We start from the raw sequence: 22,520 nt of genomic DNA, 5'->3' as shown, positions 1-22,520 counted from the left end.
TGTTATTTAACTGAACTTCAAACTTTTTTCCTGAATAAGAAAAATTTTAACTAATTTAAAGTGTTTTTCTTTCTAATTTATTATTATATATTTCATAATTTAATATATTGAGTTTCATACCTGTCGTAATGCGAAGCTGATGAAATGAGTGATGTATAGTGTGCTTTAAAGGACCAGCTATTCTGTCTGTGGGTTTGATTAGTTTCTATCACATAGCGTGACAAAGATAGACTCAAATATGCTTGACTGCATTAGTAGTATCACTTGGCTGATCGATCACACCCTAAAGTAAATTTACTTGAATCGGTTTATTGGCAGAAGTCAAGCAGTCCTGTTGAACTGACCATTGCAGTAGTTAGGCGAGACTTTGAAATTTATTTTCTCTTCAGACAATAAAGTCTTCAAGATCTGCCTCTGTAACAACTTAAAATATTTCTCCCATGTTTTGCTATTACGCATCACCTTTATGCTAAAAAGGTATAAATATTGCATTGCCACTATGCCAAAATATTTTGTTTCAAGCTCGTTTTAACTTAAACTGAAAACAAGCTATTTGGAAAGTCATATTTTCATGTAGTAATTAAGAAAGTTTTTTGTATTCTTAAAACTATAATCATCTCTGTGCTTCAGAGATGATGCAACGCGTGTAGGCTATATTATTTCGTATGAGATATTAGAACACTCGACACAGGATATATTCACAAGTTACACAGCTATCGAATATGTACTTGTTTAAAAAAAAAAAAAAAAGGTTCTACAAACCGAGAAAGGTTTTTGAATTTCTTTAAATGATTATTGGTAACACTTTATTTTACAGTGTCATTGTTACACGTTATATGTAGAATTATAAATTGTGCATAATCACATCCAACTAACTTTAACCACAGCCTAATCCACCTACAAGTAGCTACCAGTAGTTAATTATTATTACTCAGTACTTAAATGTATATTTGCATTGTAAATCTGACACCTTAAAATAAAGTGTAACATGATTATTTTTTCTAAATGAATGTTAAATACATTCTCCTATAACAACAGTCTGTATAAGCCTCTTTTTTTTATAAACCTCGGTTGCTCCAAATGTCTGTTGCTATGATTCAAATATTTTCCTCAGATTTAGCCTTGCTCTGCAGGTGGAACCGGATTTTCAGTGTGTCCTGTGTATTTAGAGACCTGTGTATTTGACAGTGCTCTGCGAAAGAGAGCATGTGATCTATTGCTCTGGTCGCTGATCGATATATCCGCATTCTGATCGATTGGTATAGCAGAAATCTCAGGGACCCGTATAAAGCTTTTCATCAGAAAATGCTCCATCTTAGCCAAAAGCGGAAGCCATTTAAAACTTTAGAAAACGTAGTTTTAGAAATATTTTAATCAGCATTATTAGAAACGTGCGTTCTTAAATTGTAGCCTTTTTTTTTGTTTTGTTTTTTTGTAATACTTAATATTACATATGAAATAGTTTTGAGTTTTTTAGATCCATTAGCCTATAGCCTATTCACATTATCACCGTCGATATTAGTTTCATGAATAAATTCTGCGTCAAAAATACTGTTTTAGGCCGAATGCTCATCATAAGATAACGATGAATACATTATTAGACTTTTAATGTAGTTTTTGTAGTGTAAAAGTCTAAAAAAAGTTATTTCCATACTGATCTAAAATATTCTTTATTGTTATTGTTTATTTATATCGCGTGTTCTTTTCCCACTATAGGCTATGTAGCAATATTATTCTTACATCTAGGCTATCCTTTTTTCTTTATGTACAGCTGCACAGTGAATACACATTTTAAAACACCCAGAAAGGTCTTTGCCTTCTCAGTCGGATAGCCAGCATCATCATTTAAATATGATCGATTATATCGATTATCGTAGCCTGTTTCACAGATGTCATATAGGCTACTTTCCTTTTTTTATCCGACTTCTATTTTTTTCGAAAGAAAATGAGGTTTACTTTCCTAAAGTCTGGAAGTATGTAAAAAGGCGGCAACAAAAGGTGATCTTAGCTTATCATGCAACATGTCTCTCTGGCACGCAGAGTATTCTGCTGCATATTAATATTTATCCTGACTATTTATTTCTAGTTCTTAACTTAACCTTCCCTTTTTTCTTTTTCTTTTTCAGTAAGGTTTGTTGACTTATAGCTAAGGTGTGTTATCATTTTGCATAGGCTATTCTAAAGCCATGAAAGGAAAATCTCTTCTTCATATGAAATTTATCTAGCCTAATTTTATTTCAAATTAAAACCACATGATGACACCTCAGCTAACTGCTTTTCCCCCTTATTTTAGTATAATTGCAGTAATACAATAACGTCTATTAACATAATAATGATAAAATGATTGATCACTAGACTAATATAAGGCCTGGTTCAATTTTTTGAAACCACACTGATAACTGAGATTGGTGATCTTTTATTTATTGTTATTGTAACTATTTCCCTAGTTGAATGTGTTTTTGAAATTTAGGCTATTTTGCAATGTTCAACACACCTGTTAGAAATTTAGTATAGGTTAACTTTGGAACTTTTAGTTTAAAAAAGCCAAAAACAAATTTTATATTTGTGAACAAAAACATATAGGCTTCGCTAGATAGTTTTGTGGTCTTAAAATAGTCAGCATTTATGCAAAGTCAACATAGGCCACTGTATATGTTGCAAATTGTTTTCATTTATAGTACGTAATAACTCCTGGTAGAGCAGTGAATTTAGAGTCATCAATATCTGTGTACGTGTGTGTATGTGCGCACCTTCAGCTTTCAATACAAGGCTTTGGAGTGAGAGAGAAATAGAGAGGGGGAAAAACGTTCCCAGCCTCCACAGCCGAGAAAGCACCGGTTGCTAGGCGACAGGCGAAGGAGAGATGGATTGAAAAGGCATACTCGATCAATTCCGGTGAGAGTGAGGGAAAAAGGAGAGAGTGACCCGGAGAAAGAGAGAGGGAGAATGCTATTGCGGCCAAAATCATATACTGCAATCTTTAAGCTCCTTTAAAAAACGTCGTTCTGTAGTAGCCTATATCTGTCTCCATTATGCGCACCTGCCGCCGCTAAAACCTATACCGCCGCCATTTTCTGAGTGACCCCAAAGCCGTCCGTCCACCTGCCTCGAATACGTCCCAACTGAGAGATTTTTTTTTTAATTGTGCAATTCACAATTCGACAGATCCGAACAGATGCCCTCCACCCCCCACTGCAAGCCACACATACGCACGCGCGCTCACCCCGCAGTGTGTGTCTGCACAGAGCAGTGTTGAGTGTATCGACTGTGTATTGATCCTTCCACTCACCTCCCTGCAGTCAGCTCTTGTCCTACATAGCAAGGCCTGTCTGATTCCTCCATTAATGGCCCTTATCCAGCGCCAATCTTTATTTAAACTGAAAAGTAGGAATCAGCACCCCCCCCCCCCCCCCAGCCCGCTGTTCGTTCGTTCGTTCGTTCGTTCGTACGTTCGTTCGTTTTCTTTCTTTCTTTCTTTCTTTCTTTCTTTCTTTCTTTCTTTCTTTCTTTCTTGCTGATTTTGATTACGCTACATGTTGCTCTTGTAACATCGAAATCACTAAGCTTTTTAATCAGATCGAAGTTGAATTTCTGCGCTGGATTCGAATTTGTCTGTGGAATGCGATGGGGGATCCTTATCTTCGCCATGCAGAAACAAGCCATAAGCAATAAGACATTGGTTTCTATCTGTGCTGGCACACACAATAGGGATTAATTGATCTCCTAATACCACAGATAAATCAATGCCGCCCCCTCCATTTCTTTGGCCAATCAGAGCAGGTGTCATTGGATGAACGGACGTCTTCAGCCAATAGGAGGTGGACTGCAGAATGGATTGACAGCGCTCAACCTTGGACGGAGTCAATCAAATTGGCATTGGCAAGGGACCATATGGACTTGGCGCCCAAAATACTCATCCTTGCCACAAGCTATATCTGCAAATTATTAGAAAATATGTAGCCTACTATAACTTACAATGTGTAGCAAAGAATTTACCTGGTGTGGTTTTCCTGTATAAATGCCATATTTGATGTTACGTGAATGTTTCGTTTCTTTTTTCTTGTCTTTTCTTCCATAAAAGTAGAAAAGCCATAACTGAATACATTTACTGTGTCGTCCGTATGTCTTATACATCAAATTAATACATTCATAAAAATAAATTCTCAGTGTTGCTCTTAGACCCCTTTAGTTTCCCTAATAATTTTATGACCCTAGTCTGTTTAACATGTGAAGGTTTTTCATTACCCATTTTAACTTTTTCCACCACTGGTATTTTCTTGGAAACATGGATTTTCAGCATTTTGTTTTGTGTCATTTTCATTGAGATCAAATTAAATAGGCCGTCGACTCCGGCTAGCATCTGTACATGTATACGTATTGTACATATTAAAGCTGCGTCCTCCATAATGTCCCACTGACCCTCAGTGTTGACCTGCTGAAATCTCCAGTTTATATTCTAGAGATCTGCTTAATGCTTTTTGTCTCTTTGTTTTGCATCCTTTATTTTATTTTCCACAGATTCCCTTCGTTTACCACAGTCATGATTTATCCAAACATTTTGTATCAAACACTGCTAAAAATATTCCCTTTCTTTCTTGAAATATTGATTTTGCCTGTAGCATTGTCTATGGTGTGTGTGTCTGTGTGTGAGTCTTTGGATGTGTTTTATGGGGTAAGGAAGGGGGGTGCCAACATTAAAGCAGAAATACTGTGTTTTCCACTTTTAATAAAATCCTTGAATTGCCAGACACTACACAATCATCTTCATCAGCTTTGCTCCTCAACACGTCCTCAATTCCTTGGAGTGATTTGACGTGCTTAACTTTTACCAGACAATCCTATTCAAGTACACTATGAATTTTGCAAGTTAGTCATTTGCAAAATGGATGAAAAGCATATAATTTTGCTGCAACAATCGCAGGCTCTTTTGTCGTCGGGGCATAATGGAAATGGAGGGAACTGATCAATAGGTTATTGATTTTCATTGGATGGAGTTGGGGGAATTGAGAGAAAGCGAACGAGGAAGAAAGAGAGAGGCGGTGGGGGCTGACTGAAATGCAGGTTTTTGAAATCTTCTGTTTAGAAGATGAATGCTTCTACTGGAAGCAGGTGATCTTGTTTGTCTCCTCACTCTTGCCTGTTTTGAAACAGTTCTGGTGCATTGTGGGACTGGCTGACTCACGGGGCATAGTTCGCCTCCTTAAACTGTGTTGCCAAAACACATTATGTGAACTTTAATCTGTCTGTTGGGTCCCTATGTCGAATGTCTACTAGTAAGAAAATTTTTTTGCATAGAAATCCAAAACTTGACGTTTTTTCTTCATTCTTCTTTCTGGACCATTAAAAGGACAGAAGATTCATTTATTCACTCTCATGCTGTTCCAAACCTGTATGTCTTACGTGCTTCTGTGAAACACAAAAGAAGATATTTTGAAAAAATATATCTTCTTTTTTTTTTGTCATCTATACAATGAGGTCAATGGAGTCCAGTGTTGTTTTGAAGCTCACTGACAGACAGAAACAGTTCTTCAACATATTCTTTTGTGCTCCACAGAAGAAAGTAAGTCATATAGGTTTTGAACATCATGAGGGTGAGTAAAAGGCTTTAATTTTTGGGTGAACTATCCCTATATTCTTTGGGTCTGACTTATTGCAGGAAATAAGCCCACCTCACCAATTAACTCTACAAAAACTCTCAGAAAATACAAAATTACAATCATTATCACGCCTTTATCTCCACATTTGATAGGGAGTTTCAATTGATCCGTCCTTGAGGGCGATTGGCCTGCACTTTGCAGTGTTTGGGGTGCAGCCTATGTTATCTGGGCCGGTATCGCAGGCGGATGTGTGGTGATACGTGTGTATGGCGTGTTAATGCGTGAAGCTGGACTTGCATTGATCTCTGCGCAGGATGTCAAACATTTTAGCGGCGATCTCGTCCTTGTTATTGCTCTCCACCGCCAGGCTGTTAATGCATAAAAAATCGTTTGTCCCCATGTTTTCCTCCCCATCTCAATTGGACGCCCAGAGCAACAGAAGAATACCACGTTGTTGTACTCCACGAGCACTCCTCCCCCTCCCTTCTTTCTATTCTCCTCGTCCCTCATCCTTCCATTTTTGTGTCCATCTATCTTTACGACACCTGGTTTCATCTCCTTAATGTTTCCGGACTTGACAGTCTCCCTGGTCAAAAATTCTTAATTAAGCCTGCTGTGTGTATTTGCAGTTAGGCAAATTGCAACCTGACAGGGCTAATAAAAACATTTTCGAGAGAGGGAAAGCGAAGGAACCGAGTGAAGGTGTGGAGAACCATCATCCACACCCCAACAACCCTATCTGTTCCTTCCTCTCTTTATCACTGTCAGCCATTCCCTGCATCCTCGCATTTTCTACATCACAGCCCAGAGGAAGAAGGATTGATAAATATTGCGGGTCTACTTTTTCAGGTCTTTAATCTCTCTCCCTTTTTGTTTTGGCCTGCGGGACGCATCGATTAGAACATTAAATCAAAAATCCTAGAGATATAGATATGAAAGTTTTGTTTGCAAGGTTTTTTTCTTCTCCATGGTTGGTACTAACCCAGCCGTTGAGCTCAGTTTGAGGAAATATGTTTCTTCAAATAGGCGTCCAGCATGTAGCCAGTATAGCATTTGCTAAAAGATGAAGATAGCAGTATCTCAGTTGGGCTACAGCTACTGACCTGGAAGGCCATAGTTGTTGACCTTTCGGGATAATTTGCTATGGATCCGCATAATCTCCAATGATATTTGATTTCTTGTATTGTTTTAAGGGTTTTCAAAGCTTTTGTCACAACTTTGAAAGAAACTACACTACAAAAATGTTTTCATCATTGCAAAATCTCATTTTTTTTTATTTTATTCAAATATATGATCATTCATCTTGCTTTTCTTTACTAGTAACTAAAAGTGCAATGAATTTATCACTGTATTTGTAACTTTAGCAAATTCATAATTTGGTAACATTTTAGTACAGGGAACACATAAACTATTAACTATGACTTTTCCCTAGATAAACTCCTAATTTACTGCTTATTAATAGTTAGTAAGGTAGTTGTTAAGTTTACATGTTGCGTAGGATTAATGATGTAGAATAAGGTCATGCAGAATAAAGCATTAACATGTGCTTAATAAGTACTAATAAATAGCCAATATTCTAGTAATATGCATGCTAATAAGCAACTAGTTAAAAAACAGTAAAATAAAGTGTTACCCATGATTTTGCATACATTTTATATAAAATTCTACATAAAATTACTTAACAATTTACATAAAAAGGCAGCAATAAAATCTTATTACTTTGTCTATTTATTTATTTTTTAACTTTTTTTTCAGTATATATATTTTAAAAAACTGCTAGATGAAAGCATATTGTATCACGTATATTGTAAGACACAGCTGTACATGAGTTAACACCTTATTGTCCATATGCCCATCACTTATCTGAAGTGTGAGAAATCCATTTCTGTAGTCTCAGGCCTTCATATGCGAGACCACTGGGCTCCTCGCACCTCTGGTAATAGCGTATGAGATCCATACCTTCAGCTGAACACCCTGTTGTAATGCTTGCTCATGTGAGAGAGTGGACATTGGCTGTCACGTTCGCAGCTTTCTCAAGAGTGAGAGAGCAAGAACAGGAACCAGAATTGTCACAGCTTCATATCGCAACGTCTCAAGAAAAGGACTCATGTGTCAGCATGTGCCACGACATGTTGTATTGTCTTTGTGTTAAATTGCATGATCCTCTTTAGTGGAGGACACTGCAGCTAATCAGCCAAGAGGTCTTGTAGGGTGTTAGTCCTAGTGTTGGAGAGTCCTCCATTCCTCTCCAAGAGTCTTGACATCTCTTAACCTCTGTCAATTGTAATGGTGTCACTAACCGCGTTTCTTTCCACACCGCACAAAGCCAAACAGCTCCTTGCAGACTTGCTTTATGCAGCTGTGCAGAGAGAAGCTTTAATATACTGTAAAAATTTAATGTAATAATTGTTCAGTGAAAATAATAAATGTCATACATGTTAGTATAAAACTAAAATAAATTTCCAAGCAGTTGTCCCAAATTAGAAAAGCCTTGTGTAAGTTTAAAAAGTTATAAAAAGGTAATGTTGTATTCATTTTAATTTCAGTTTGGGTCACTTTATTCCAAAAATATAGCCTAGGCCTAGGCTTCTTCCTAAGCTAGTTGACATGTTCAATCTAATGAGCATTCGCAAAGGAACGCAATACCATGTGGCCTTAAAGGGTTATTTCACCCAAAAATGAAAATTATGTCATTTATTACTCACCCTCATGTCATTCTACACCCCCCGTAAGACCTTTGTTCATCTTCGGAACACAAATTAAGATATTTTTGATGAAATCCGATGGCTCAGTGAGGCCTCTATTGCCAGCAAGTTAATTTACACTTTCAGTGCCCAGAAAGCTACTAAAAACATATTTAAAACAGTTCATGTGAGTACAGTGATTCAACCTTAACCCTTAAATGCATACCTCATTCATTCACTACCCTCCTCCTTTAAAGTTAGTCATCAACCTTCTTGGTATTCCTCAATCAAGTCATTATAAAGAATATAACAAGAAAAAAATTCATAAAATTATTATAAAAGAATGCCTATTTTTGTATTCATTTTTTGTAAAAATTGTATAGGGTCTCTAACGACCCGAGGTGTGTATGAGTGTATGTATATTTTTTTCTGCACAACAATAATTGAATCTTAGATGACAGAATAAGTGCAATTCACCTTTATTCCACATGCTGGCAATGTCTGATACACAATGCTGAAGTGACAACTCATTTAGACAGAAAATTAAATAAGAAAAACATGAAATGGCTCAGCGATTTACTGCAGAACAAGTTCTGAACGCAATCAAATATGACTGTAAATGTTACTGGATTGATCTGGTGAAGCTGTTAGCGATTGAAATATTGATTTTGAAGATGTTGAAAATAATATAGTTTTGAGAATACTTTTGAGATCGCGAATGGGCTCATAGTCGTGACCTCAAACATAAAACTAGCCCATCATTTGCTGAATGTACTGGGAAATGAGCTCTGACGAGGACAGTGATGATGGCATAAAACATCTGTACACACGGAGCCCTTTCAAGCTCCAAAAGGTAACAAAATATGCTTGATTTTATTCTTCTGTAATTGTTACTCTAATATCAGACGAGTTTTATATTATCGCGACAGGTAGAGATCCTTCCGTGTTAGATATAGATCCGGGTCGATAAAGACCCAAATATGTAAGAACGATTGGCGAAACAGTCATGCATTTAAGGGTTAATATTATAAAGCGACGAGAATATTTTTTGTGCACCAAAAAAACAAAATAACAACTTTCAAATAACAAATCGGCCATCACTAGATATTGTTGAAAAGTGTTTTTTTTTTTCTTTTTTTGCACACAAAAAGTATTCTCGTCATTTTATTATATTAAGGTTGAAGCACTGTAGTCCCATGAACTGTTTTAAATATGTTTTTAGTAGCTTTCTGGGCATTGAAAGTGTAAATTATCTTGCTGGCAATAGAGGCCTCACTGAGCCATCGGATTTCATCAAAAATATCTTAATTTGTGTGAAGAAGATGAACGAAGGTCTTACAGGTGTGGAACGACATGAGGGTGAGTAATTAATGACAGAATTTTCATTTTGGGGTAAACTAACCCTTTAGGAGAGAGAGTTTGAAATATTTTATTTACTATTTCCGATTTATGAACACATTAACGATCAAGCAATTTACATGTGAGAAACTCAGAGTTGTGAGAAACTCGTTGAGTTGTGATGTGAAACGTGGCAAACTGTTTAGTAGCATATATCATGTAGATACAAATCACAATGATCTGAAAAATAAAAGATTAATAAAAAATAATAAATTGTGCTTAAAAATTATTATAGGCCTAATGACCGAAAACATGTTTTATGACGTGACGGTGCTCTTGAAGGCAGCATCTTTACAGATTTACTCTTTAGCAAAGACAAATGAAAGGAGAGTTCATGTGTGAAATACACAAAGACGATCGAAGGAATTTCTATCAGGCATTTTCTGTCGAATTTTGCAATCGAGAAGGTTCCTTTCATGAAAACAACCATAACAGCGAACAGTTGCTGTGGTTACCTCTTCAGACAACGTATATTCATGTATGACTGTTGTTAAAGCACTTCTTACTTTTAATTTACATTTTGTGTGATTAAAACGTTGTTTGGGAAAGCTAGTTGTGTACTTTTATGTAAAAAGAAAATAAGTGTATTCACATGTAAAAAAAAATATTAAAACTGGACTAACAGAAATTTGCTAGATTAGAGGAGCATTAAACACAGGCGCTTTATTGAGATGAAGAGAACGATGTACAGGAAGAATGAACTAAAGGGATGATAGAGTCACTGGTGTCTGTAAGTGGGGTCAGGATCTTAGGGTCAGTGCTGGAAGGTGAAAGGTCACTGCTCCTATTAAAATACCTTTTAAGAGTCCTTCAGAGATCTTATGTTATAGCTTGACCAGAGGTTGTTAAGCTGTATAGGAGGGGTGCTTCCTTTGAACAGGCTATATTTTGACCTGTGGTAGGATAATGAAAATGTGGAAATGTTAGTCAAGTTAAAGCTCTTTTATGATCAAGGTCATTTGTGTGTAATAAAAAAAATCACCTTATTTGAACTATTTTCATAAAACATGATATAAATGTAAAGTTCTTTAAAAAAGGTAGAAATAATTGCATAACTGTGCAAAAGGTTATCAGTTATTAAACTGTAAAAATGTTTTCCTATACACACAGTGTGATTAAGATGTAAATAAACAGTTTTCATCCAAGTTAAAATATTATTTTTTAGATTTTTAGCTTAAGCTGTTTATTACATTTCACCTTAACGGGTTAGTTCACCCAAAATAATGAAAATTCTGTCATTAATTACTCACCCTCATGTTGTACCAGACTTTCATTCATCTTCGAAACACAAATGAAGATCTTTTTGATGAAATCTGAGAGCTTTCTGTCCTTCCATAGACAACTATGCAGCTGATACTTTGACGCTTCAAAAAGTTCATAAAGAGATCATGAAAAACTAATCCATGAATTGAGCGGTTTAGTCCAAATTTTCTGAAGACACACAATCGCTTTATATGATGAACAGATTTAATTTGGCTTTTATTCACATATAAACATTAATCAGCGAACATAAACAGAAGCTTAACTCAAAAGGTTAGTTCAACCACAAATTCTGTCATTAATTACTAATGTCATTCCACACCCGTAGGACCTTTGTTCATCTTCAGAACACAAATTAAGATATTTTTGATGAAATCTGATGGCTCAATGAGGCCTGCATCGCCAGCAAGACAATTAACACTTGCATTGCCCAGAAAGCTACAAAAGACATATTTAAATCAGTTCATGTGACTACAGTGGTTCAACCTTAATATTATAAAGCGACGAGAATACTTTTTGTGAGCCAAAAAAATTTTTAAAATTAAAATAACGACTTTATTCAACAATATCTAGTGATGGCCAATTTCAAACACGGCTTCATGAAGCTTTGAAGCTTCACAAATCTTTTGTTTCGAATCAGAGAACCATTGAAATTTCATTGAAAAGCAGTGTTTTGAGATCACCCATCACTAGATATTGTTGAATAAAGACGTTATTTTGATTTTTTGATGCACAAAAAGTATTCGAAATGAGGGTGAGTAATTAATGACAGAATTTTAATTTTTGGTGTGAACTAACCCTCTAACCTGCTTGACACAAGAGAACAAACCTCTTTCAGAAACTCAAAAGTGCTGCGTAACATATGAGAACGAACCTCATTGGTTCTCGCAGGCCAAGCAAACATGCTTGAGCTTTGGTTTACCACAACTGATGTGTGCATTGATGAATATTTATGTAGACATGAAGCAGCACAGTAAACTGCACAGCATTATTAGTGTACCTCAAATGGTGTATTTATATCATTTTTAACAGTATTTAATTTAAAAAGAGCAGAAGAGTAGTAAGTAATACTAAGCCATACCGATAGACAACGTGTAATTTGCTCTGCTGCCTTGCACTCGGTCATTGCTTTTACACCTGTAATGCAACAACGATGGATACTGTAATGCAGAGTATAACAGAATAGTCTTTAATACCTGTAACGACAGCATAACCATCTCACAGGAACCTGATGTCTTTGTTAGGGAGACGCCATCCTATTCCTCCTTCTCCAGCTCTACAAGCACTCTGCGTCCACCTTCACCTTTGCACCCCCTTTATCCTCTATCTCTTTCTCTCCATCTTCTCTTAACTCATCTTCCCCCCCATACCCTTCTATCAGTCCATGACCATTACGCTCATAAATCAATATTGACGACCCATCATCCAAAGGATGAATTACGGGACTGTGGATGGCTATAGTCATGTGACCGCCAGGTTTTACATTATGTTTCGGCTATTTAGTTGATGCCATTATGCACAGGGACTTGAAATGAAGTCTTTTCAGTGCAAGGAAGAGGAAGGAGATGCATTACCATCTTTAAAAGCACTTCATTGTCGTTTCTCTTCAACTGATAAAGAACGAGGTGTGAAAGAAATGAATAGGCCACTTGGTGATGCAAAGCAGGTACCGTAGCTCTTAACAAGAAGTTTCATACAAACACACACCCACACATTCATGTTGAGGGAATATGATCGATGCTACGTTTATGTTTTCACAGGAGTATCCCCAAGCATTCAAACACCACACATAGTGAGTAATCAAATGTCAGATTGAGCTTATTGCAAGGTGTTCGTGTATGAAGCTACAGTCTTCTAGTTGGTTTATCTGCAGCATTGAGGGTTGAGGCCTGTGCTTAAGCCTTAATATTAAAATATGTGGGCTGGTCAGATAGCCAATCACAGAAGTGCTTTCATTGCCCTCTGGCCACTTCTGACCTCTTGACCCTGGCCATGACCCCTCAGGCCAAAGGTTACCCTCAGGGGTCAGAAAGGATCACTGGCAGGCAGGTCCAAGAGTTATCACCATGGAAACCACTGGAGATAGATGAAGATAGGGAGGTAGAGGGGAGATCATGATGCTTGCCAAGGTCCTCTTTGTTTCATTGTCCAGTAGTTTTGTGGTTTTAGGATCCCCCTGCTGGACAAAACCAGACAGTTTAAGGTTGAAAACTGAATCAGAAGGTCATTGGTTGGTATATATATATATATATATATATATATATATATATATTTATTTTTTTTTTTTCAGTGATTTATTTTTTATCATTCTTTTATTTTTTTTGCAGGTGTAGAGAGCACATCAAATACACTAGTCAAGAGTACATTTTCCCTCAATTAAGACACTTAAATACAAAGAGAATTGGATTTATACTGTTATTTAATGTGTTTTGGGATTGTTCTGCTGACAAAACCCTACAAAAAATATATTTCAAAGAAATTTCAGTAAACAAAAAACTCCAGAAAACATGTGCCGTGGAAAATTATAAATAATCTAAGAGCTTTATACAGCTTTTTACAGGTCACAAGGTTGACAAGTCTATCCCTCACAGCCTCGCTTTCATACCTGTCATGGCGCTGCTGTGAATAAGGTCTATTCACTTTATTTTTCAACTTAGGATGTACGCTATTTCCTGTGAATGTGCGAGAATTTCGATTCATAAGAAATATTAACAAAGTGCAGTAGCCTAAACGGTAACAAATATTTTGCGCTGCAAACCAGTGTGTTTTATGATTATGATAATAATATAATATGTTAACAAATACCAGTTTGCAACATCAAGCAGCATAACGGACTGTTTTCTTTGGCAACGGCTAAAATAAGAAGCGGCTGATACCGGAAGTCTCGCACATTCAAGTTAAAATAGCCGCGCCCGCCCTTTCTTTAAAAATTAGGTGGATAAATAAAACCTGTGAGTAGCCTACAATGAGCGTATTGTGACACCTAGTGGTTAGATTGTGTATAGATTGCTAGTTTTTCGTCTTTCTTTACCTAAAGATAATGATACTTTCACCCTAACTGTCATTTTGATTGTTATTAGTCAAGCTAGATTTGTTAAAAATCTCATGCAAGGTATTCTAAATAAGTAAATAAAATAACCCCACTTGTCTATATCAGCCTTTGTGCCTCAGAATCCAAATCTGTACTGTTAGGCAGCCTCAAGTGTCTCATGATCTGGGGTAAGTCTGTCTTAACCAAACTGTCCTGTGTTGCTGCTCAGTTAATCACCAGGTAGCAGAAAGCTTTGGCACCGTGGAGGCGTTTGATCAAATCAGCTTTGGAATGCTGAATAGGACTAAAACCAGGGCCAGAATGTTTTGATCGGCCTTTGCCCCACGACTCATCTCTTCTTACCCCACTGTCCGTTAATCAGGCCCACGTCTCCGGTGTTAATCTCCGCCCCCTCCCATGTACCTAATTAGATTAAGGGGATCAACACACCAAGCACTGCTCTACAGCTTAATGGGGTTGAGGGGACAGGCCTTTGATTAGAATGAGAAAATGAATAGAAGTCACCTTACGCATGTTGGCCTTCACCAGAGATGGTGTGTTGAGATGGGAGTCAAAATGCTTGAGCATTTGCACTGTGAGCTTTATTGCCATTCTGGTGAAATCGCATCATGATAGCAATGATTAAGTCATTTAATTTAACAATACTGATATGAAAAATAGCCAACTGCAATGAAAACAGATTCACTCAAAATTTTGTGTGAGTTTGTGTATAAAAGAGAGAGAGAGAGAGAGAGAGAGAGAGAGCAAATTGCAACCTGTTCAACAGCTTGTATCTTATAAGCATAAGGCACGAATATGCAAAAGAATTAACGTCCTAAAGCTGCCAAAGACAAGAGGATTTAATGCCGAGGACCATTCATGGGAATTAAGCAAATTAATGCAAAGAAATAAAGATTTGGTTAAGAAAATTTAATTAGATGGCTTTGTAACAGTGTTAATTGCTTACAAACCTTGTTTCTAGTTCCCACTCCTCTCTCCCATAATTGTGGATATGTCTCAGTTATCCTTCTATGAGAAATGAGAATATTTAGTTAATTATATATATTTTTTCTTCAAAAAAATATATTTTTGTAGGCTGATAAAAATACACATTTAATTGATCAATTAATTAAATGTGTTTATAATTAACTGTTCACATATAACATTTAAATAAATAAAAAAATATTTAAATAATATTAATAATATATGATAAATAAAATGAAATAATTAAATATATTTTTATAAGCAATCAAAAGTATATATATATATATATATATATATATATATATATATATATATATATATATATATATATATATATATATATATATATATATATATATCTATATATAGTTTTGACTTTTTAATTTATTAGTGAAATCCCAATTAAATAACAATTAGGTGTCTTAGGAGTCTATATAGTATGTAAAGCTATCATTAAGACCTCTCTGAATACAAAAAGTGTCATAAAGTATGTTATCACAGTTATATTTCACAGCATAGCAACATCTTTACAGCAATAAATGTGAATTTGGACTGCAAAAAATGTATAAATAGGGTCACTAATTTAAGGTGGGTCAGGGTTACATGGATGACTGTGTACGGTATGTCATCTTTATCTTTTCGAAAGTGAAGTGGCTCAAGACTGCTGTCTTTTTGAAGCTGGTAGGAATCAGAGACCTATTAAAGGCATCAGAGAGGATGTAAGCCGAAATCATAATTTAGCCACTAATTATTCTGTCCAGATGTCCCACATTAGCTAATGACCCTCTTATTCTGCTTGCGGTAATACAGTTTTGAGGCTTCATCTCACCCCACACTCCACTAACTCATCCCTCCCTCCCTGTTCTCCAGCAGCAGTGTAGGTCCTCACCCGAGGAACGCTTACCAGATTATGCTGTGTGATAAGCTTCCTATTTTTCGAAACTGCATGGCGATTTATGGGATTATCTGGGTACTTATCCCGGAGTCGGCTTTGGGCAGCCTGCCGAAATCTCTTAGGACTAAAGATTTGGCTTCTGAGCTCTTCTGTCTAATTATTATCTGGAGTGGCCACAGCCATGAGGAATGTGTTCACTTTTTTACACCATGCGTAATGTGCTCCCAAAATGATGCTCGCACACTAACGCACTTGGTGAGAAATTAAATGGTATTATTGTATTACTGGTCTTAATCATTTGTTATGTTGCACTCTAAGGTTTTTAACCTAATTTCATGGTTTGCCTATATCTGTTTAAGCGCACAGGATTTTGTACCATCCTTATGGACCTTGTTAGTTCTATCTCTAATTGCACAATGCAGTTATATTTATTTTATTTTCCTGGATATTTGGTTTATATATTCTGGATTCAGTGATGTTGGTTATCACAAACATGTATTTCCACTTTTTGTAAAAAAATGGGGGTTACAATAAGGCACTTATAATGGAAATGAATGGGCCCATTTTGTAAACTTTAAAATACTCACTGTTTTAATCATTTAACTACACAATGTAATCAGTATGAACGTCAGCATGCTTTAGTGTGAAAAGAATCACCTACTAACCTTTTATGTGTAAAGTTATTTACTAATACTATAAACCTTAAGCGTTAAAAGTTTTACAACTCAAATAATACACAAGTTTTAACAGAACAATTCATTTTAAGTGTTTTTTTTATTATAAGATTCACATTTCTGTTTTTAAAGGGTTAGTTCACCCAAAAATGAAAATTCTGTCATTTATTACTCAACCTCATGTCTTTCTACACCCGTAAGACCTTCGTTCATCTTCAGAACACAAATTAAGATATTTTTGATGAAATCCAATGGCTCATTGAGGCCTCTATTGCTAGCAATGTCACCAAACTTCTCAAGGTCCATAAAGGTACTAAAAACATATTTAAATAAGTTCATGTGAGTACAGTGGTTTTACCTTAATATCATAAAGTGACAAGAATGCTTTTTGTGAGAAAAAACAAAATAATGACTTTTCAACAAAATCTAGTGATGGCCGATTTCAAAACACTGCTTTGAAGCTTTACGAATCTTTTGTTTTGAATCAATGGTTCGGATCGTGTATCAGATTGATCGTGTGCCATATTGCTGAAATCATGTGACTTTGGCAGTCCGAACCACTGATTCGAAACAAAAGATTCGTAAAGGTTCGAAGCAGTGTTTTGAAATCGCCTATCTCTAGATATTGTTGGAAAGTTATTTTGTTTTTTTGGCACACAAAAAGTATTATCGTTGCTTTATAATATTAAGGTAGAGCCACTGTACTCACATGAACTGATTTAAATATGTTTTTAGTATCTTTATGGACCTTGAGAAGTTCGGTGACATTGCTGGCAATAGAGGCCTCACTGAGCCATCGGATTTCATCAAAAATATCTTTATTGGTGTTCTGAAGATGAACGAAGGGTGTGGAACGACATGAAGGTGAGTACTTAATGACAGATTTTTAATTTTTGGGTGAACCAACACTTTAAATCCTGTAAAAATTCACTTGCATTGTAAGTGCCTCATGTAACTTTAAAAGTGCTAAAGAGGATCTTTTCGTCAACTGAGAAACAAAAGACTTTTACTGAGTTTTTGAAATGAGCGCATGCGTAAGAACAACCCCTCTCCTTCACAGTTCATTTCGAGGGAACGCCTCCCAAAACTCATGCACAAGTATTGGAACACGAGTGTTTACCACCGGCATTCGCTGTATCATATTAGTGGATTCATTATGTCGGACTCACCGCAGGTAACTCATAATCTGCAGTTGTTACTCCTGTCTCTGGACAAAAACATTGCATGCAGCACCTGTAGAGTGTGGAAAGTTACTGGAGCGCGCAGCCGCGCACGTCTCTCACAAGGAATGTCATGGCAGTGATTGACAAGCCAGAGGGCCAATCCGCGCACGTCTCTCACAAGGAACGTCACGGCAGTGATTGACAAGCCAGAGGGCCAATCGTTTATGCGATGATCACGTAAACGATTGGCTGATGTTTTTAAGGCCCTACCTCGTGCACAGATGATGTATATTAATATTATTCCTTTCAGTGCACCTAATAAATAGTCTTTTATCAGTTAGTAAAGACAGTTTCAAGTAATATTGCAAAAATGTATAAAACAAAACATCCTCTTTAGCACCTTTAAATTTAGCTTCTTTTAAAGAAAACAAAGGACCAGTAATAATCTTTTTGTGGTAATCAACATTATGTCACAAATGCTGGCAACTGAATTTAACTTGTAGAGACTCCAATAAGAGAATGCAATGAATGAGAATATGCAATGCTTTTCATCTAACTTTATTTGTTTTCTTTTAACAAATAAATGTGTACATACAAGATGGCTTACAAAATATGCACAATGTACTTTTCGACACTTTTGCATGCAGACATTATTTCAGCAGGGTAGATCCGGTTAACTCATTCCATGAAGGGATGGTATGTGATGTCTCTGAAGTGCAGCCCAGCTCCAGTATACTCTGGGTGAGAAGCTCATCATTAACGGATGGGTTGGTGGACAACACCAACACAGTGTCTGTTTTAGGCGGCCAAGGGTTTGGTAATGCGCAGGCAGTGCGAAGGGCAGCTGCCCCGTTACTCTGCGGATCCTTCTCCGGGCTCGTCGCCGGTGGTAGTCCCCGTTAGAGAAGTCTTGAAAGTTGGCCGGATGAATAGCCCAGAAATGGCCCTTGCCGTTGTCACTGCGGCCGGCTTTGATGAAGCACTCATTCAAAGAGAGATTGTGTCTGACACTGTTTCTCCAGTTCTTGTCCTGTTTAAAGAGTAGAGAATGTAAATTATGGCTCATATGAAAGTCAAAGATGACCTCTAATAATGAATCTGAGTTCTCAGAGTATGAAATGTCTATAAACAGAATGGTCAGTGTATAAATTATTATTAAGAAATTGTGGAGGAATAGTATTTTTTTTTTTTTATTTGATAATTGCCCATCACTGAGTACAATATCATGCAAATTTGACCAAAATTGCATGCCATGAAAATTCACTTGGAGTCGAATCTTTTGGTCTTACTGATAAAAATCTGAATGTAAGTCTTTGCCAGATCATAGGATATAAAATGTAACTGGTTTAACAGATAACGATCCAAATATGACTTGTTAGATTGTCAATTCAGATCCCAGTTCATAATATTTTGTTCTGATTTGTGTTTCCTTTTCTTTCTTTGTGCAGTATGTTTTTGAAGCAGACGCGGTTGATTGCGGTTTGTAGACTTCCTGAGCACCTCAAATAATGATCAGAACAATTGTTTGGTAATGATTACAAATGTGAAGTACTATAAGAAGTCTCAAGGATGTAGTATGTTAATAAGATGTAACATCTTACAGATCTTTGACTTTTCAAGAGATTTGTAAAATCAGATTGTCTAACCACATTTGCAGACAAACTCTTTGAGGAAGTTTCATGAAGGTACAATACCTTGCTTTTGAAGTAAGGATAGTGATCCATGATCCACTGGTAAATGTCACATAGCAGGAGTTTCTTTTCTTCTGAATCCAAGATTGCCATGGAAATGAGGGCAATGTAAGACTGCGCTGGCTTCTCATCCGTTCCTTCACTCTTCAGATTCGTCTTCTCATGTTCCTCTTCACATTCGTTATCTTCGTTTTCCTGGTCCTCAGATTTTTCACTATCCTGTTCTGAGAGAGTTTTTTGCTCGGTTTCGTTGACTGTGGTTTGAAGACATTCAGATGGAGGGACATTGTGCTCTAGTTCTGCTCTCTCAGTGTTGTGTCCCTTATTGTACAATAGGTAGTCAATGGTGAACTGAAGTCCCAGTTGTTCTCGATTGCTGCGGCATGTGTTGTCCTCCATTTTTGTATTGTTAGAATCTGTTGCTAGAGCTTGAAAATTCAATTTTTGGATCCCACTAACATTTTGTCCTGGTTCCTGGTTTTCCTTGTGCGTTCTGTCTTTTCAAGAAGTGCTTTTAAAGATTAGGCTAACAAACAATTAATTCAGCAACAGATGTGACGTCAGTCTCTGAGGCATGCGTAAATCAAGTAAACACGTAAATGCGTTCGTTAAGTTGTGTGTTTGTTCGTTTAGCCACTTGTTCAGACCGAACAACAACACCAGCTACGAGTCTTCCAAGAAATCCTCCTTCTAGAGAGACTTCTCTCACAATGACCAGAGAGTTAACACCACTTAATTTAAATGCTACGCATATTTAACCACGCAATTAGAAGCAAAGTGGGGTACAAGAGAGTTAGAGGTAGGGGGTCTAACCGAGGGGGATTATTTTTTTTTATTAACCCAAGCAAATCTTTGTAATTACGAGAGATTACACAGATTAATGTACACAAATTGTCTCGGGTGGTGGCTGCAGTGATACAACATGACCTCTGGGTATGCTTATCCTGTTTGGGTCAAGTCTTTGGGACTAAATCAAGAATTCTGTATTTTAGATTACTGGAACTTAGAATTTTTAAAAATACAGTTTTAAAAATCGGCTTTCATGCACTAATGTCAAGATGAATGTTAAACATTGTTGTATCCTTATTTATGTTTTTGTTATTGTTGTGTTCAATCTTTGAAGTAACATATACAGTACAGACCAAAAGTTTGGAACCACTAAGATTTTTAATGTTTTTAAAAGAAGTTTAAAAGAAGGCTACATTTATTTAATTAAAAATACAGTAAAAAAACAGTAATATTGTGAAATATTATTACAATTTAAAACAACTGTGTACTATTTAAATATATTTGACAAAGTAATTTATTCCTGTGATGCAAATCTGAATTTTCAGCATTGTTACTCCAGTCTTCAGTGTCACATGATCCTTCAGAAATCATTCTAATATGCTGATCTGCTGCTCAAGAAACATTTATGATTATTTTCAATGTTGAAAACAGTTGTGTACTTTTTTTTTTTCAGGATTCCTTGATGAATAGAAAGTTCAAAAGAACAGCATTTATCTGAAATACAAAGCTTCTGTAGCATTATACACTACCGTTCAAAAGTTTGGGGTCAGTAAGAATTTTTATTTTTATTTTTTTGGAAAGAAATGAAAGAAATTAATACTTTTATTCAGCAAGGATGCATCAAAAGTGGCAGTAAAGACATTTATAAGATTAGATTTCAGATAAACACTGTTCTTTTGAACTTTCTATTCATCAAATAATTAATAATTAATTAATGTAATAAAAATAATTAATAAAATAATTAATGTACACATTAAATGTTTCTTGAGCAGCAGATCAGCATATTAAAATGATTTCTGAAGGATCATGTGACACTGAAGACTGGAGTAATGATGCTGAAAATTCAGCTTTGCATCACAGGAATAAATTACTTTGTGAAATATATTCAAATAGAAAACAGTTATTTTAAATTGTAATAATATTTCACAATATTACTGTTTTTACTGCATTTTTTATCAAATAAATGTAGCCTTGGTAAGCAGACGAAACTTCTTTTAAAAACATTAAAAATCTTAGTGGTTCCAAACTTTTGGTCTGTACTGTATACAGTTTAAGGGTGTAGATACTGTGCAGTAAGAAACATTTGATGTAACCTTTCAATTTAATTCCAAACATTAAAGTTCTATTTTTAGAGAGCATTACATTTCACATTCACATTTATGCTTGCAGACACTTTTATCTAGTGACTTACATTATTTTTTTTCTTGTTTTTATCAGTGCATGATTAGCCTGGGAATCGAGCCCATGACCTTGCGGTTGCTGGTTCAATGCTCTATACCAGGGGTGTTCAAACTCTGTCCTGGAGAGTCACTGTCCTGCAGAGTTTAGCTCCAACTTCGCTCAACACATCTGCCTGGAAATTTCTAGTATGCCTAAGACCTTGATTAGCTGGTTCAGCTGTTTAATTGGGGTTGGAGCTAAACTTTGCAGGACAGTGGCCCTCTAGGAGTAGGATTGCCCACCCTGCTTTATACTGTATGAGTTATTGAAATGCTCAAAATGACACTGTGTCATAATTCATCCCCACCCCCAATTTGTCATTGGTATTTTATTTAGGACTATTGAAAAATGGATTTAAAAAATCCTTTAAAATGAATCTGGTGTCAGCATAAAATAAATTATAAAATATAATATAATGTAAACAAGTGTCTACTAAATAAATATAATAAATTAAACATATTAAAGTATATTATAAAGTGCCTGCTGAATGAATAAATGTAAATATTATGTTTCAATTAAAATATATTGTGTCAGGTTAAGTCAGCTTTTATTGTCATTCAACCAAGTGTGGCTCTTATAGGCCCTGGTGTTAATTTGACAAACTATTTTGAGATTTAAGACTCAGTCCACACAATACATTGCATAACAGTGTAGCACATAAGAGAAGTGAGATGGGATTGTGAAGTATCTCATTATTGGTTTCAATTTACAAATAAATAAAATACTATCTTTATTTTTATTTGTTTTATTTTATTTATTATGTGTCAACATCTGCATCAAGATTTTTATTTTGCATAATAAAACTTGTCCAATAAAAACTCCTGTTGTAATTTTGCCTGGTCATTTTATCAGAGGTCTTATGTGAACAAGCATGTTGTATTGGTTTCAGATTATCCAAATGAGTCCCCTAAAAG

General features: G+C 35.9%; 1 protein-coding gene across 1 annotated transcript; it reads right to left on the bottom strand.

Moving 5' to 3' along the window:
* Positions 1-18,359: 18,359 nt before the first annotated feature.
* foxq2 (forkhead box Q2) lies at positions 18,360-19,776 on the bottom strand. Its single transcript, XM_067396901.1, has 2 exons — positions 19,381-19,776; positions 18,360-18,716 (listed from the first exon to the last, which is right to left on the bottom strand). Exons 1-2 carry the CDS (start codon positions 19,774-19,776, stop codon positions 18,360-18,362), a joined length of 753 nt encoding a protein of 250 aa, XP_067253002.1.
* Between the last annotated feature and the right edge of the window lie 2,744 nt (positions 19,777-22,520).

Source organism: Chanodichthys erythropterus, chromosome 10, assembly GCF_024489055.1.
Source record: "Chanodichthys erythropterus isolate Z2021 chromosome 10, ASM2448905v1, whole genome shotgun sequence".
In the NCBI taxonomy this organism is placed as follows: Eukaryota; Metazoa; Chordata; class Actinopteri; order Cypriniformes; family Xenocyprididae; genus Chanodichthys; species Chanodichthys erythropterus.
Note: the sequence above shows the minus strand (reverse complement) of the source record. Positions and strands in the feature narration are given on the sequence as shown.